Source organism: Palaemon carinicauda, chromosome 27, assembly GCF_036898095.1.
Source record: "Palaemon carinicauda isolate YSFRI2023 chromosome 27, ASM3689809v2, whole genome shotgun sequence".
NCBI classification, from domain to species: Eukaryota; Metazoa; Arthropoda; class Malacostraca; order Decapoda; family Palaemonidae; genus Palaemon; species Palaemon carinicauda.
Window position 1 is genome coordinate 5,836,061 of NC_090751.1, and position 15,000 is coordinate 5,851,060.

Sequence of the window (15,000 nt, forward strand, 5' to 3'; positions counted from 1 at the left end):
TTAGTAAGCATTTAATTGTTATCTAGTACAGTAATTAGTTTCTTGTTTTGATAAATATTTTTCCTATTTATCTTCAACAATAATCATGTAAGCGTTCCCATAGTTTAGTAAACAGCATTTATATATACCGAATGATTTCAATAAACATTTAGTTATTGTCTAGCAAAACAATTAGATTGCAATAAAGCTTGTTGCTTTGATAAATATTTTTCCTATTTATCTTCAACAATAATCATGTAAGCGTTCCCATAGTTTAGTAAACAGCATTTATATATACCGAATGATTTCAATAAACATTTAGTTATTGTCTAGCAAAACAATTAGATTGCAATAAAGCTTGTTGCTTTGATAAATATTTTTCCTATTTATCTTAAACAATAATAACGTGAGCATTCCCATAGTTTAGTAAACAACATTTAGATATACCGAACGATTTCCCAACCTAAGAAACAACTGAAGTTGTAAACCTTTTGATAAAACTGCAACTCACCTTTGACATGCGGTCGACCATTGTAGGCAGAGGCATCGGGGAGGTATTCGTCTCTTGACATGTGATGGAGTCGGATATAGAAACCTTCTACGGAGCTGACTTCCTCAGTCATCTGTAAAAAAAAAAAAAATAGATATGTAACTGAGTTATTTCATAAATGAATTTTCCATTAAATTGGTTTGATATGATGGTGTTGCTAATCTCGAATTAGATGGATAATTTGCTCGGTATAGTTTTTGTCCAAAATCACACTGGTACATATTTTTTTTGCAAGTCGTATCATATAGCTAGAGATCATGGTGATAACCATGTAATTGAAAAAAAAAATCTAGAGTAAATTTGAAATGTAGGAAAGGGATTATCGTTGGTTACTAGATTTCTATTTAAAACAAAATAATCGAGGGAGTATGAAAACACACCATATACTGTATATATATATATATATATATATATGTATATATATATATTATATATGCATTTATCTGTATGTATATATTTATTTATATTTTCTATATTTGTTTACATATATATGTTATGCATATACATAAATTATATATATATATATATATATATATGTATATATATATATATATATATGTATATATATACACACAGTTATATGCATTTATCTATATATATTATATTTTCTGTATTTGTTTATATATACATACATGTATATATATATATATATATACACACACACATATATATATATATATATATATTCTATATTTATTTACATATATATGTTATACATATACATACTATATATAAATATATATATATATATATATACTGTATATGTATATGTATGTATGTGTATATACATAAACAGAATTATATGCATTTTTCTAAATGTATTATATTTTCTATATATATATATATATATATATACATATATATATACTGTATATATATATATATATATATATACTGTATATATATGTATGTATGTATACATAAACACAATTATATGCATTTATCTAAATGTATTATATTTTCTATATATATATATATACATATATATATATATATATATATATATGGACCTGTACATATATTTTCTGTATTTGTTTACTTATATATGTTATAAATATACATACTTTATATATATATATATATATATATATTTATATATAATGTGAGAGAGAGAGAGAGAGAGAGAGAGAGAGAGAGAGAGAATGTCTGTACAATTAGTGTATAGTTAATATGACTATCCGTGTGATGAAATAGTAAATAACCTGTGAAACTACATTTGATAAAAAGAGGAAGTAAAGTGATATTCCATTGTAAGCAAACCAGCTTTAATCATTCTTTCGATCGACGAAGCAATCAAACCAGACGCAATAAACTTCCAGAAACTAATAAACTCCTTCGCATCACTCTTAGTGATTACATTTAATCTTCCTTAACAACTAGGAAGAGATCTTAGGAGGGGGTAGGGGGCACGGTAGAAAGACAAGCTTTAGCAAAGGTACAAGTGGCGATGATAACAAGGCCCGCTAAGCCTTAGCTAGGGGTCCCTGCTGCGATGCTACTAAAAGGGGCCGCTAGCGGAGAGCCAGAAGAAATATATATGTATATAAATCAGCCTAAGGCGTCCTATATCACCCTTATATCCGTGTTACAATTATCTCCTCGCTGCTCTTGCAAGACGCTCACATAAGTGTACCATTTGTCTTTCGGTCTCTGTTCCCCGTCGCTTAGATTGGACAAGTCGCATTTTAATACTGGCGAATGCCTCTTCCCCAATGGGTGCCTCCTTATCATCCACCTCTATCCCCTTCTGACCTCCTCCCCCCCCCCCCCCCCTTCCAGGCTTTCCCTTCTCATTCACTTCTTCGCGTTTTTATGGAAGGGGGGCTGGGAGGGAAGTCCACAATTCTCAAACGTTCCATATCAAACGTTCCATATCTAATGCTTCCTCATAGCATCGGAATGCGTTTTCGGATTTCATTTCAGTTTCCCCGTATCGTTTTCCGAGAGGTCTGAACAAGACTGCTGTTTTCCATCTTGGATTAAATTGAAATCTACCCTTATTGGGCTCTCAAATTGGTACTTTTTGTCATATAAGTGGGGGAAGTTTTCAGTTTTCAAGTTCGATATTATTTTCCATATATAAGTAGTGAGATTGCAAAGGGAAATCACCGGGAAATAAGTTTTTTTCGATGTGTAGATATTTATATGACACTAAGTATTATTAAATGTTAGAATAGTTTATAATAGAGCTAGAAACATTTTACCTCCATATGCAATACATGTATTTTATTGATGTGTTTCCAACAAAATTTGCTTTTATTGGATTATTACAAAATTTGCTTTTACGGTTTTCCCACAAAATTAGCTTTGATGGAGTTCCCACCAAACTTGCTTTGATGGAGTTCCCACAAATTTTGCTTCGAATGGTTTCCCACAAAGTTTGTTTTGATGGCTTTCCCACAAAGTTTGCTTTGATAAGGTTCCAACAAATTTTGCTTTGATAAGGTTCCCACAAAGTTTGTTTAGATTGGTTTACCACAAAATTTGCTTAGATGGGTTCCTATAAAGATTTACGTTGATGGGTTCCCCACAAAGTTTGCTTAGAGAGGATCCCACAAAAGTTACTTTGTTGGGTTTCCCACAAAATTTGCTTACATGGGTTCCCATAAAATTTACTTTGATGGGTTCCCCACAAAGTTAGCTTAGATAGGATCCCACAAAAGTTACTATGTTGGGTTTCCCACAAAATTTGCTTACATGGGTTCCCATAAAATTTAATTTGATGGGTTCCCCACAAAGTTTGCTTAGATAGGATCCCACAAAAGTTACTATGTTGGGGCTTCCCACAAAATTTACTTACATGGGTTCCCATAAAATTTACTTTGATGGGTTCCCCACAAAGTTTGCTTAGATAGGATCCCACTAAAGTTACTTTGTTGGGTCTCCCATAAAATTTGCTATATTTCTACTCGTTAACAGTGCAGGTATTAAGAGTAAAAGTAGGTTATTCAATACTTATATCATCCTTGATTCTAGAAAAGTAACTGTTTTTAACAGCTTAAGAGAGTTTAGATGGCAACTTCCATCAAAAGCTTTTGTCCAAATGCCAGCTATACTTTGTTAGCGAGCAACAGGCTTCACGGGACTTAAATAAATTAGCATTTCAGCAAAAGGCTGGGATGGTTGTAAATATTCATCCTTAATTCATGCGTATTGACGATGAATTTTTAGGTTCAACCTAAGCAGGATTTTTTTTTTTTACGAAGGTTCGGCTTATAATGAGTATGTATGCGATGCACGTCTCGACGTCCAAGGAATTATATAAAGATGATAAATGAATAAATAGTATTTATATTTATATTTGTATCATCATCATCATCATCATCATCATCTCCTCCTACGATTATTGACGCAAAGGGCCTTGACTAGATTTCGCCAGCCGTCTCTATCTTTTTTATGTATTTATAATCTTTATTTGAAAAGAATATTTGTATAAAGATTATAAATACATAATAAAGCTTTTCTTAACATTTACTTATTTCTAAAAGAATTATAGTAAGACTAAAAATTTATCATAGATATGGGTACTCTTCTAGAATTATATACGGTTGCTACGGTGAGATTAAATTCATGTTCTTCCTTGATATATGGTTTTCGGCATGTGGCCCTCGAGTCAGCACATGTCTAACATAGACTTAGGTTTTATCCGCCTAAGAATAAATCATTCTTTATTTCCTTTCTCAGTCCATATGCTCTTATAGATCTTTTATATTGCAAAATGGATCTGCCAAAGATATACCCAAAATTTCTCATTCATGTGTAACGATCTCCCATTTGTATTTTGCATCTTAATTATATTTTTTTTGAGGTAGTTTTAATTTTATTTTAAAGTATTCCCCTCTTGGTTCAAACATTGAGATATCATCGTGAAGGAATTTCTGATATAATATCTTTCTCTCTCTCTCTCTCTCTCTCTCTCTCTCTCTCTCTCTCCTCATATAAGACACCAAGAAGCCGTCCATCTTGTCATTCCGATATTACCTCCCCCCTAAGTTTAAACTCGTCACCCTGTTGGGGTGAGAAGGTTTTTTTTTTTTTTTTTTTTTTTTTTTTTTTTTTTTTTGGAGGACTTCTATTGTTATCGCGTCGGAGGCGTCATTTACCTTATAAACTCACGCGCGTTTTCGCAGATATTGAACAATTCTTTAGGCCTTACGACATCTAGATGCCTATTTATGCCTTTCCCAATTGTACCCTTTACGTTTGAACGCATTCCTTCTTGGAAATTGCTAATAGCTCGGAGGTATATTAGTAAATTTGATATGAACACCATATTAACCATTTTAAACTAGTGTGCCCGACCCGTCAAAAATGACTTCTAAATATTTAGATAGGTATGCACAGCCATGCACGCACAGATTCATTTTTTCCCACCCCCTGACCTTTTTCTATCTACAACCCGCTGGTTCGGTAATTTGTGGGACAGTGTGGTTTTCGAGTGTACTTCTGAGGGTACCTCCTCACACCAGGGTATGACTATTTCATCTCCCCTCTAAGCGTGACAGGATGGATATATATATATATATATATATGGGTGTGTGTGTATACATATATATATATAGTATATACAGTATATATATATATATATATATATTCAAAATTTATATATGTCTATATGTGTGTATATACACACACACACACACACATATATATATATATATATATATGTTTGTATATACCTATAGACATGCTCTTTATTATATAGGGGATATATGGAAAGCAAGTGATATTCCTATTTGTACTATCATCAAGGGTTTCCATCCAGTCACTGACAATGAATATAACAAAACGGGAAACACGCAAACGTAATGAAAGCATCTAATGTCCCTTGTACAGTACCTCTCCTTCAACCCCCCTCGTCGAAACATTGCATTTGGTATGCAATCTCCAGGACGCCATAATATGCCTTGAGTTTATTAGTAAGACACAGTGTGCAATGAATAACTTAGGCAAAAGCGTATGTATCAAGGTGCACTTTATTGTAACCGGGAACATATCATCTAAATGGGTTCGCAACACAACTCCAGTTAATCCAAATGGATTACGTCCTCTGTGCCATCCCTAGTTATCTCACGCGGTGTGTGCTCTCGTATGGCAAAGGGGGTGTTGAGAGTAGTTGATCTCTCTCTCTCTCTCTCTCTCTCTCTCTCTCTCTCTCCCCATATTCCTAACTAGTTAATTACAAAAACTTTTTAGCGTTACCATGAACAAAGGGTAGGAGAGACTCTTTAGCGATGGTGAGCAGCTCTTCTAGGAGAAGGACACTCCAAAATCAAACCATTGTTCTCACGTCTTGGGTAGTGCCATAACCTCTCTACCATGGTCTTCCACTATCATGGGTTAGAGTTCTCTTACTTGAGGGTATAATCTGGCACAGTATACTCTCTAATTTCTCTTCCTCTTGCTTTGTTAAAGTTTTTATAGTTTAGATCTCTATATTTTAATGTTACTGTTCTTAAAATATTTGATTTTTCCTTGTTTCTTTTCCTCACTAGGCTATTTTCTCTGTTGGAGCCCCTGGGCTTATAGCATCTTGCTTTTCCAACTAGGGTTGTAGCTTAGCAAATAATAATAATAATAATAATAATAATAATAATAATAATAATAATAATAATATCGATACAAGTGAGCAACAAAGGAAAACTATTTGTGAGAGAGAGAGAGAGAGAGAGAGAGGAGAGAGAGAGAGAGAGAGAGCGCGCCTAAGCACGTATATAATGTATTACGAAATACCGATGTTAATCGCTCAAGACCAAAAGTCTCCCAACTGCGTTCCTTAAAGATGTTTTTTTTTTTTTTTTTTTTTTTTTTTTTTTTTTTTTTTTTTCTTTTTTTAGCAATTTTCCTTATTTTTCTTCAACAATTTCAGTATTTTTTTTTAGGTTTCCTTACTTTTCATTCAAAATTTTCCTTATTTTTCTTTAGCAGTTTGCCATATTTTTCTTTAAAAATTTAACTTATTTTTCTTTAGCAGTTTTTTTTATTTTTCTTTAGCAATTATCCTTATGTGTCAGGAGCAGTTTTCCTTATTTTTCTTTAGCAATTTTCCTTGTTTTACTTTTACACTTTTCCTTATTTTTCTTTAACAATTTTCCTTATTTTTCTTTAACAATTTTCCTTATTTTTCTTTATCAGTTTTTCATATTTTTTCTTTAACAATTGTCTTTATCAGTTTTCCCTATTTATATTTAGCTTTTGCTGAAAATAAGGATATTTTGGATACATCACAACTAACAATTCTTACGAAGCGTTGACATCAATCGTAATCCTATGCAAAAAATATATGATTTTAAAAAAAAAGAACATTCAAACCTCGCTATGTTTTAGAACCAACCCCTTAAATGCCACCTTCAATGATATTCACGAGAGCTTAAATGCCAAAGTTAAGGGGAGAAGATTTCCAACCAAGACAGATTCAAACGTTAACCGAGTAATATAGTTCTGTAATCAATTCCGTCCTAATCCTACCGTGATGCCCCTGGCCCCCCTACAGATATCTTGCACCCGGAATCCATGAATCAGGTGGTAACGGCTTCTTCCGGAGATCCTGTTCACATATTCATACTGCTTGAGTCGAGAGAGAGAGAGAGAGAGAGAGAGAGAGAGAGAGAGAGAGAAACTAAAAATCATCCAAAATAGCTATTGGAATTGAATATACATTAGAGAGAGAGAGAGAGAGAGAGAGAGAGAGAGAGAGAGAGAGAGAGTGTGTGTCAAGGAATTTGGATGTCTCAAAGACTATTTAGTCCATCCGCGGAGACTCCGTTTACTCTTTAGTAGAGCAATTTATTTTAAGCATTTAGCGAGTTCGTATGATCTTGTCTAACTTATTCTTGAACTCGTTTACCGTGTTACTGTTTACTACATCCACTGGAAGTGTGTTCCAATTATTTGCTATTTTGTATGTTAAGAAATTGCCACATTGAGTGGTGTATCTTTTCAATTCCAGTATGTATCCGTTACCTCTAGACTGATTTGTGCTAAGCGTGAATAGATTGTTGTAATCTACATTTGTTATTCCTTTAAGAATTTTGAATACCTTTATAAGGTATCTCCTTAGCCGTCGAGTTTGTAGATCAAATAAGTTCAAAAGTTCTATCATCCAAAATAGCTACTGGAATTGAAAATGTATTAGAGAGAGAGAGAGAGAGAGAGAGAGAGAGAGAGAGAGAGAGAGAGAGAGACTAAACAATCATCCAAAATAGCTATTGGAATTGAAAATATATTACGCGCCATAAATCGACTCCAAATCCCATTAACTCGTGGAACAGAGCACAGCTAAGCAGTTCCCTCTGTAAATTCTCCTTTTCCCCAATGCCTGTCACTAATGTCAAAAGTCGCGTGTAAAGTAGCGGTCGGTTCGCCCCTCCGGTCCCGTGTCCCCCGGGACGTCGGCGGGGGGAATAACATGCTGTACCTGGGTTGGCGAAAAATAAGGAAGAGGGAAGAAAAATTCCAGTTCCGACAATAGTTTACTGTCTGGGGGAGCAATAGTTAAAGGGCCATTTTTTTTTTCTTTGCTTCCTTCCTTGTGAGAACGCGTATGTATGATGTCAGTTATCGTTAAAATGCAGCGGGAGGAAAAGGCATCCTTTTAAGGTGGTTATTTACTCTTTACCATTTCCTTTAAATTTAGGTTCCAGCTGCAGCTGATGGCGACGAGTTTGGAAACGCTTGGGGGAAAAGAAAGCGAATTCCTTCACGACCCGTGCATTTGCATGTCATTAACCGGGTGCGAAATGGCACCCTACCTTCTCTGATCGCTTAGGAGGGAGGGGGGCGAAATGGCGCCCTTCTGCTACAGCGCCTCTCTTATGACATTCTTTCCAATCTTCGATTCTTTGGCATGGCGTTCGCAGCTGATGATGGGCTCACATGAGGGGTTAAATTCCTTTAAATGGCAATGAACACTAGGTGGAAATTTATTAAAGGTATAAAATCCAACGTAATTTATCGTCACTTGTCTGATAGTGAGGGCTTCACGTAATACGATTAATAAAATAAAATCGGAGAGAAGTGAAAGCAGTATTTTTGTTTCTTATTTTCTTCCTGGAAATCTTACTCTTCCCACAAGGTGTTCTTGTTTATGGTTAATTGAAAAATTCTGTTAACATTCCTAGCAATAATTTACTTAAAACCATTTCAAGACATTCTTTTAGCTAACGTCACGAAAAGCACTATTTTCCTTCTCATAATATTATCTTCCAAAACATTTCCAAGCCACAAGCGCTGTGGTGGCCGATATGATAACGTCCCTGAGTGGTGAACATCTGATTGGAGTTCGTGTCCCGTATAAACTCGTTAGTTTCTTTGGTTGCTGCAACCTCACCATCCTTGTGAGCTAAGGATGGGGGTTTTGGTGAAGCCTATAGGTCTATCTGCTGAGTCATTAGCAGCCATTGCCTGGTTCTTCTTGGTCCTAGCTTTGGTGGAGAGGGGGCTTGGGTGCTGATCATATGTATATATGATCAGTCTCTAGGGCATTATCCTGCTTGATAGGGCAATATCACTGTCCCTTGACTCTGCCATTCATGAGCGGCCTTCAAGCCTTTAAACACGATCGGAGTGAGTAAAAAATGGTAAAAAACAGAAGCGCATCAACACGAAGCTTGAAAGCCATCATGGAATAAAAGCATTGAATGAATAAAATGAATAAAACAATCGAAAACAAACAGATACTCTAAACCCTCTTATATTTACTGCATGCATCGTACCGCAAAAAAACAGGGTGATGCATATGTACACAAACAACATCGGCATTGCGAGCGACGGGTAATCGATAACACAAGTAAAGTTTGGAGAAAGAAGAGGAGGCAAACTTTGTTTTCGTGAGGGTTAGTAATCTGCTTTGTCTCGACTCAATCGAAATTCCATTACCAGAAAGAAGAAGAAGAAGCAAGTAATGTCTTTAGTGTCAACCCTGAAATTATGATTTTTTTATATATTTTTTTTTTTACTTCACATGTTATAGAATCTTTCGAGGGATTTTTTTTTTTACTTTACATATTATGGAATTTTTTCGAAGAATTTATTTTTACATAACATGTTATAGAATCTTTCGAAGGATATTTTATCTTTTACTTTACGTGTTATTGAATCCTCGAAGGATATTTTTTTTTTCCATAGTTTGACTGATTTACAATGACATTAAAATACAGAAAAGGGAAAATTAGCGTTTTATGTGAAACGCCGAAAGTTCTTTTAGATTACGACTTTGTAAAAAAAAAAATTAAAATTGCTATATATATTCTGCTTGATAGGTAGATTTAATTCAATAAAGGTCACGGCATCATGGAATACAACATGGCAAGAATGAGTAAAACGCGTAAATTCAATTGATTATCATTTATAACCCTATAATATATGAAGTATGGGATTGGATTATCGTTTGCAAAAGCCGTAAATTTCACTTATTGCAGATAACGGCCTTACAAAATAGAGTATAGTAAAAATTAGTGTCCCAGATAAAAAACTTTTCTACCAGAATTAGGTGATCCATCTATAGTAAGACCATTCCACCTCTAAGTATGGTTATGTGTACTATAAGTATGTATATATATATATATATATATATATATATTGTGTACATATATATAAATATATATATGTATACAGTAAAAAAAAAAATATATATATATATATATATATATATATATGTATATATATACCTATATATATGTATATATATATTAGAGAGAGAGAGAGAGAGAGAGAGAGAGAGAGAGAGAGAGAGAGATATTCGCCTCTCCATATACATTCTCATCGAATTCTGATATCATCCCTTTTGTAGGGTATAAGAAATAAATGTTTTTTCAATATCTTTTATATTACAGCTATGGTAGAATCTCGTTTCTGTCCCCCATCTCGATTGTCTTGAACTGGTTCTTATGTAAAGCTTTTTCTTATTCATGAAGAGAGGTCAACATATTTTTTTCATGATTTTAATAAATTCTTTCATATGGTATCGTATTTTATGACTGTGAAATTAATATTATTTTGGTAAGCATCACTTGTCTTTGATCGGATTTTCACATTCCTTTTATTAATAAACACCAAAGTTATTAAATTCTCTTAGTAATCTTTTAAAATTTCGCAGACCCATGCAAGAACCTTTTTTTTACACTCAAGAAAAATCATCTCTTACGGGCTGCCCTTGTGCAAGAGCCCGTGTCTGGCTATAGGCAAGGTGAACGAACGAACGAACGCAAGAGAAATCATCGTGTCTATAAGTTTCTCTTGCACTAACATTCGTGTCAGGAAGTCCATAAGAAAATCAAACTACCAGCAGAGCCCATATGTCACCCACCGTCATGAAACTATATTTTCTCCCAAAGAACGACTTTCAATTTTAGCGTCTGAGTTAATAAAAGAGCGAATTGCTACTGTAGCGGTGACTGAGAGCTCTTTAAAGTGACTTATTTCTATCCTAATGTGCACTGTTTGCGTTCCTCCATAATTCTTCTCTTATTACAACTTCAAATAATACGAATTGTGGATGGATTAATCTTAATTATGGCCCGGAGATCGATACTGATGTCTACATTCTTGACTTGTATTTCTGATAATTTGTTTTTAAGAATTAGTCTTGGACGTAGAACAGACTTCATATATTTGGTGACACTTCAAGAGAACAATTTAAATAATATGTTTTATTATATAGTAAATTATTTTGTACCTTCTTGTGTTTGTTATATCTTATGCAATTTTATGCAAAAGTTTCCTACGATAACTTGAGGTGAGGGTTTGGCTTTACTTTCTTTCTAGTGGTCATTCCATTTCCCTTATTTTTCTTAAGAGTTTTACATTTTTCTTAAATATTATACCCTTTGATTTATATATGAAATAGATGAAATCAGGAACTTGGATCTTACAAAATAATGTAGATGGTTCAAGCTTGCTTCTTCTTGGTGACTATAAGGTTTATTATTATTATTATTATTATTATTATTATTATTATTATTATTATTATTATTATTATTACTACTTGCTAAGCTACAACCCTAGTTGGAAAAGCAGAATGCTAGAAGCCCAGTGAGGAAATGAAATAAGGAAACATTTAGAATAGTGTGGCTGAGTGTACCTTCAAACAAGAGAACTCTAACTCAAGGCAGGGGAAAACCATAGTACAGAAGTTGTGGCAATACCCAAGACATGAGAACAATGATTTGATTTTGGAGTGTCATAGGTTCAAAATCAGGATAAGAAGTGAAGCTTGTATAGAAGATGAAATCCATCGAGGATTTAACAGATTGAAAAAAAACACGTGACTAAGTCTGAATTACCTGCCAGAGAATCTTAGCAGATGCCGGCCCAGTCAACACAGCTTCTTGAAGCACAACTCGTGTGTTCTTCAGCTCCGAGTCTTCTATGCCAACGGCTTCTTTATTTCCATCTCCTCCCACTTCAGCGATTCCAGATGGTTCAGAAGTGCCGTGGTCATTTTTCGCTCGTACCGTGACTCCATAGATGTACGATGGGCTAATGGGAGTTAAGGTGAACGTTGTGTGCTTTGTGTAGGGCGTTACAATTTTCCAAGCTGGGTCCAGATTACTGTAATATTCCACGACGTATCCGTGCACTGGAGAGGCACCTGGGGAAGATTGCAACGGGAAAATTGTAGTATATGCTATATTTTTTAATCCAGATTTTTAATGTTATGAAATTTGATGCGCATTCACATTTTTCTTTTTATATATAAATTGAACAGGTGTACGCGACCCGTCAAAAAGATGATTAATATTTAGATAGATATGCACACAGATTCAACCCTTCCTACCCCCTTCCCGTTTCCTAACTACCACAGGCCAGTTTGAGCAATTTGTGGGAGATTGTGCTTTCCGAGGGGTTGCTGCTCAGTGTGACAGGATATATATCTATCTATCTATCTATCTATCATCTATATATATATATATATATATATATATATGTATATATATGTATATTTATATATAAATTTATGTATATATATGATATAAAAATGAATGTAAATATACATAAATATACAGTATATACAACATATATATATATATATATATATATATATATATACTGTATATATATACATACACCCACAAACTTGCTCTTTGTTATATATAGGAGATAGATTTACTCTTTACTCTTACCTTGCTTTGCCGGGACATCCCATTCCAGCAGAGCAGCCGTTGCGTTTGTGGCCATAACATTTGGTGTAGAAGGGGGACCAGGGGCGGATTCTGGGTCCGGCGCTTCGTGAAATACAACGCCAGCATCATTTGGGGAAGAAATGTTCAAATGGGCCTTGGCCTCCGTCACTCCCCTTGTAGATGACGCCAGGCATACGTATTCCCCTTCATCTTCGGTCACAAGTTCTGTAATAGAGTTAGGGAAAGTGCTTTAATGATAGATATTGGAATAGAAATAGATGGAAAAAGTTTACTCGAGCGGCCGACCCTGCAATACAATGGGACTAATAAGTTTGAAAGAAGAAGATATTCTGAAGTAAAAGTTGACTCGAGGGCCGACCCTGCAATGCAATGGGATTAATAAGGTTAAAAGAAGATATTCTGAAGAAAAGTTGACCTGAGCGGCCTACCCTGCATTACAATGGGACTAATAAGATTAAAAGAAGATATCTTGAAGAAAAGTTGACTCGAGTGGCCAACCCTGCAATACAATTGGACTAATAAGGTCGAAAGAAGAAGAAAACTATATTCTGAAGTACAGACAAAATTTTACGTTTTGATAGGAGGATTTCATATTCGAATAAAACTGGTTTCAATAAAATATATCTAGTTGTAATTCAAATTTTTTTTCTTTTCGATTTACAGTACTTTCAATAGTAGGATAAATGAAGCTTCAGTTGTAAAGTACGTATTTAAACACGACTATTATTGCAATATCAGTATGTTAATATCTAATTAATCAAAATGGAAGAGTTTCCTACTCACCGTGTATGCTAAGCGTATTATCAGGCAGCAAATGTCTTCTTGTGGTAGAGGTCACCAGCCGACCTCTGTGACGCCAGGTCACAGTGGGAGCTGGTGACCCCCATACCCGGCAAGTCAAATCAGCTTGACCACCAATTGGGAGGGTCTGATTGGCCGGAGGCACAGAGATGATAGGCGGAGGCAACAGGTTTGGCAAGCGAATCCTTACCAGGACGGGGGTCATGACCCCGCCGGCACTGTTAACCCCGCCACAGATATAACGACCCGAGTGATGTTTGTTTACTTTCTTCACTGTAAATATGATCTTGACGCCCATGAGGCCTTCCTCCTCATCACTCTGCCCGGCGGAGGAGAGTTCTATGAACTCGCGGGTGGCTGGAAGTAGCCTTTGGGAGCCCTCCCGAGCCCAGTATACGAGAGGCACTGGAAAGCCCTGCACCGCACAGGAGAGCTGCAAAGAAGCTCCCTCTTCCACCTCCACGTCTCCTTGTATTTCCTGAACGACTGGCGCACCTGTTGTAAATAAGACAGCTTAGCTTACTTTGTTGCTTAAAAGTAAAACGTAGATGAATTTGAAATCTTTTCATTAGTATTTTAGACGATGTCTTTAGAGTAATATAATTCCTATTTAATTGTAATTAAACAACTAATTTTATTTTTTTTGTATGTCATTGATTGGCACATTGAAATACACTTCTAAAAAAGGGTCTATCAATTTGAGATATCCCGTCTTTTCATTAGCTTGTTGGACGGCATCTTAAGAGCATTATTGTTTCTATTTATTTTTAATTAGATGCGTAATTTTATAATTTTTTTGTCATTGATTGGCACATTGAAATACTTGTTCATTTTATGTCATTGATTGGCACGTTTAGATAACTCCTCTGAAAAGGATCCATTAATTATCATTTTTATTTTTAATTAGATACCTAATTTTATTCATTCTGTGTCATTGATGTTCACATTTAAATAACTCCCCTGAAAAGGATCCATTAATTATCAATTTTATTTTTAATTAGATACCTAATTTTATTCATTCTGTGTCATTGATTGGCACATTTTGATAACTCCCCTGAAGGAACCATTTATTATCCCTTGTTTTTAATTAGATACCTAATTTTATTCATTTTGTGTCATTGATTGGCACATTAGATAACTCCCCTGAAGGAACCATTTATTATCCTTATTTTTAATTAGATACCTAATTTTATTCATTTTGTGTCATTGATTGGCACATTTAAATAACTCCCCTGAAAATGCAAACGATCACTTACTGTAGACAGTGAGAGAAGCATTGGCACTGATGGAAGCTGCTCTGTTGGCGGCGTTGCAGACGTAGGTACCAGAATCGTAAGGGCGCAGGTGAGACACCAGGAGGCCCCGATCTCTTACTATACGCATGCGACCGACGGAAATGTGGCCCCCCACGCGACGCCATGTCACGACAGGGGGCGGATCGCCCCCTGCTCGACAGCTTATCTCCGTCTCTCCTCCTGCCACTCCAATGACATCTCTGGGGGCCTTTACCCAGAAGGGAGAAACTAA

General features: G+C 35.1%; 1 protein-coding gene and 1 long non-coding RNA gene across 2 annotated transcripts in view; one reads left to right on the forward strand and one right to left on the reverse strand.

Annotated features, from left to right (window-relative positions):
- LOC137621085 (uncharacterized) overlaps positions 1-15,000 on the forward strand; it is a 377,935-nt gene that overhangs the window by 175,120 nt on the left and 187,815 nt on the right. The window lies entirely within an intron of this gene.
- LOC137621084 (protein sax-3-like) overlaps positions 1-15,000 on the reverse strand; it is a 135,958-nt gene that overhangs the window by 37,211 nt on the left and 83,747 nt on the right. The window contains 5 exon segments of the mRNA XM_068351523.1: positions 491-602; positions 11,812-12,119; positions 12,652-12,876; positions 13,456-13,968; positions 14,730-14,996. Of these exon segments, the coding sequence (XP_068207624.1) occupies positions 491-602; positions 11,812-12,119; positions 12,652-12,876; positions 13,456-13,968; positions 14,730-14,996 (1,425 nt within the window).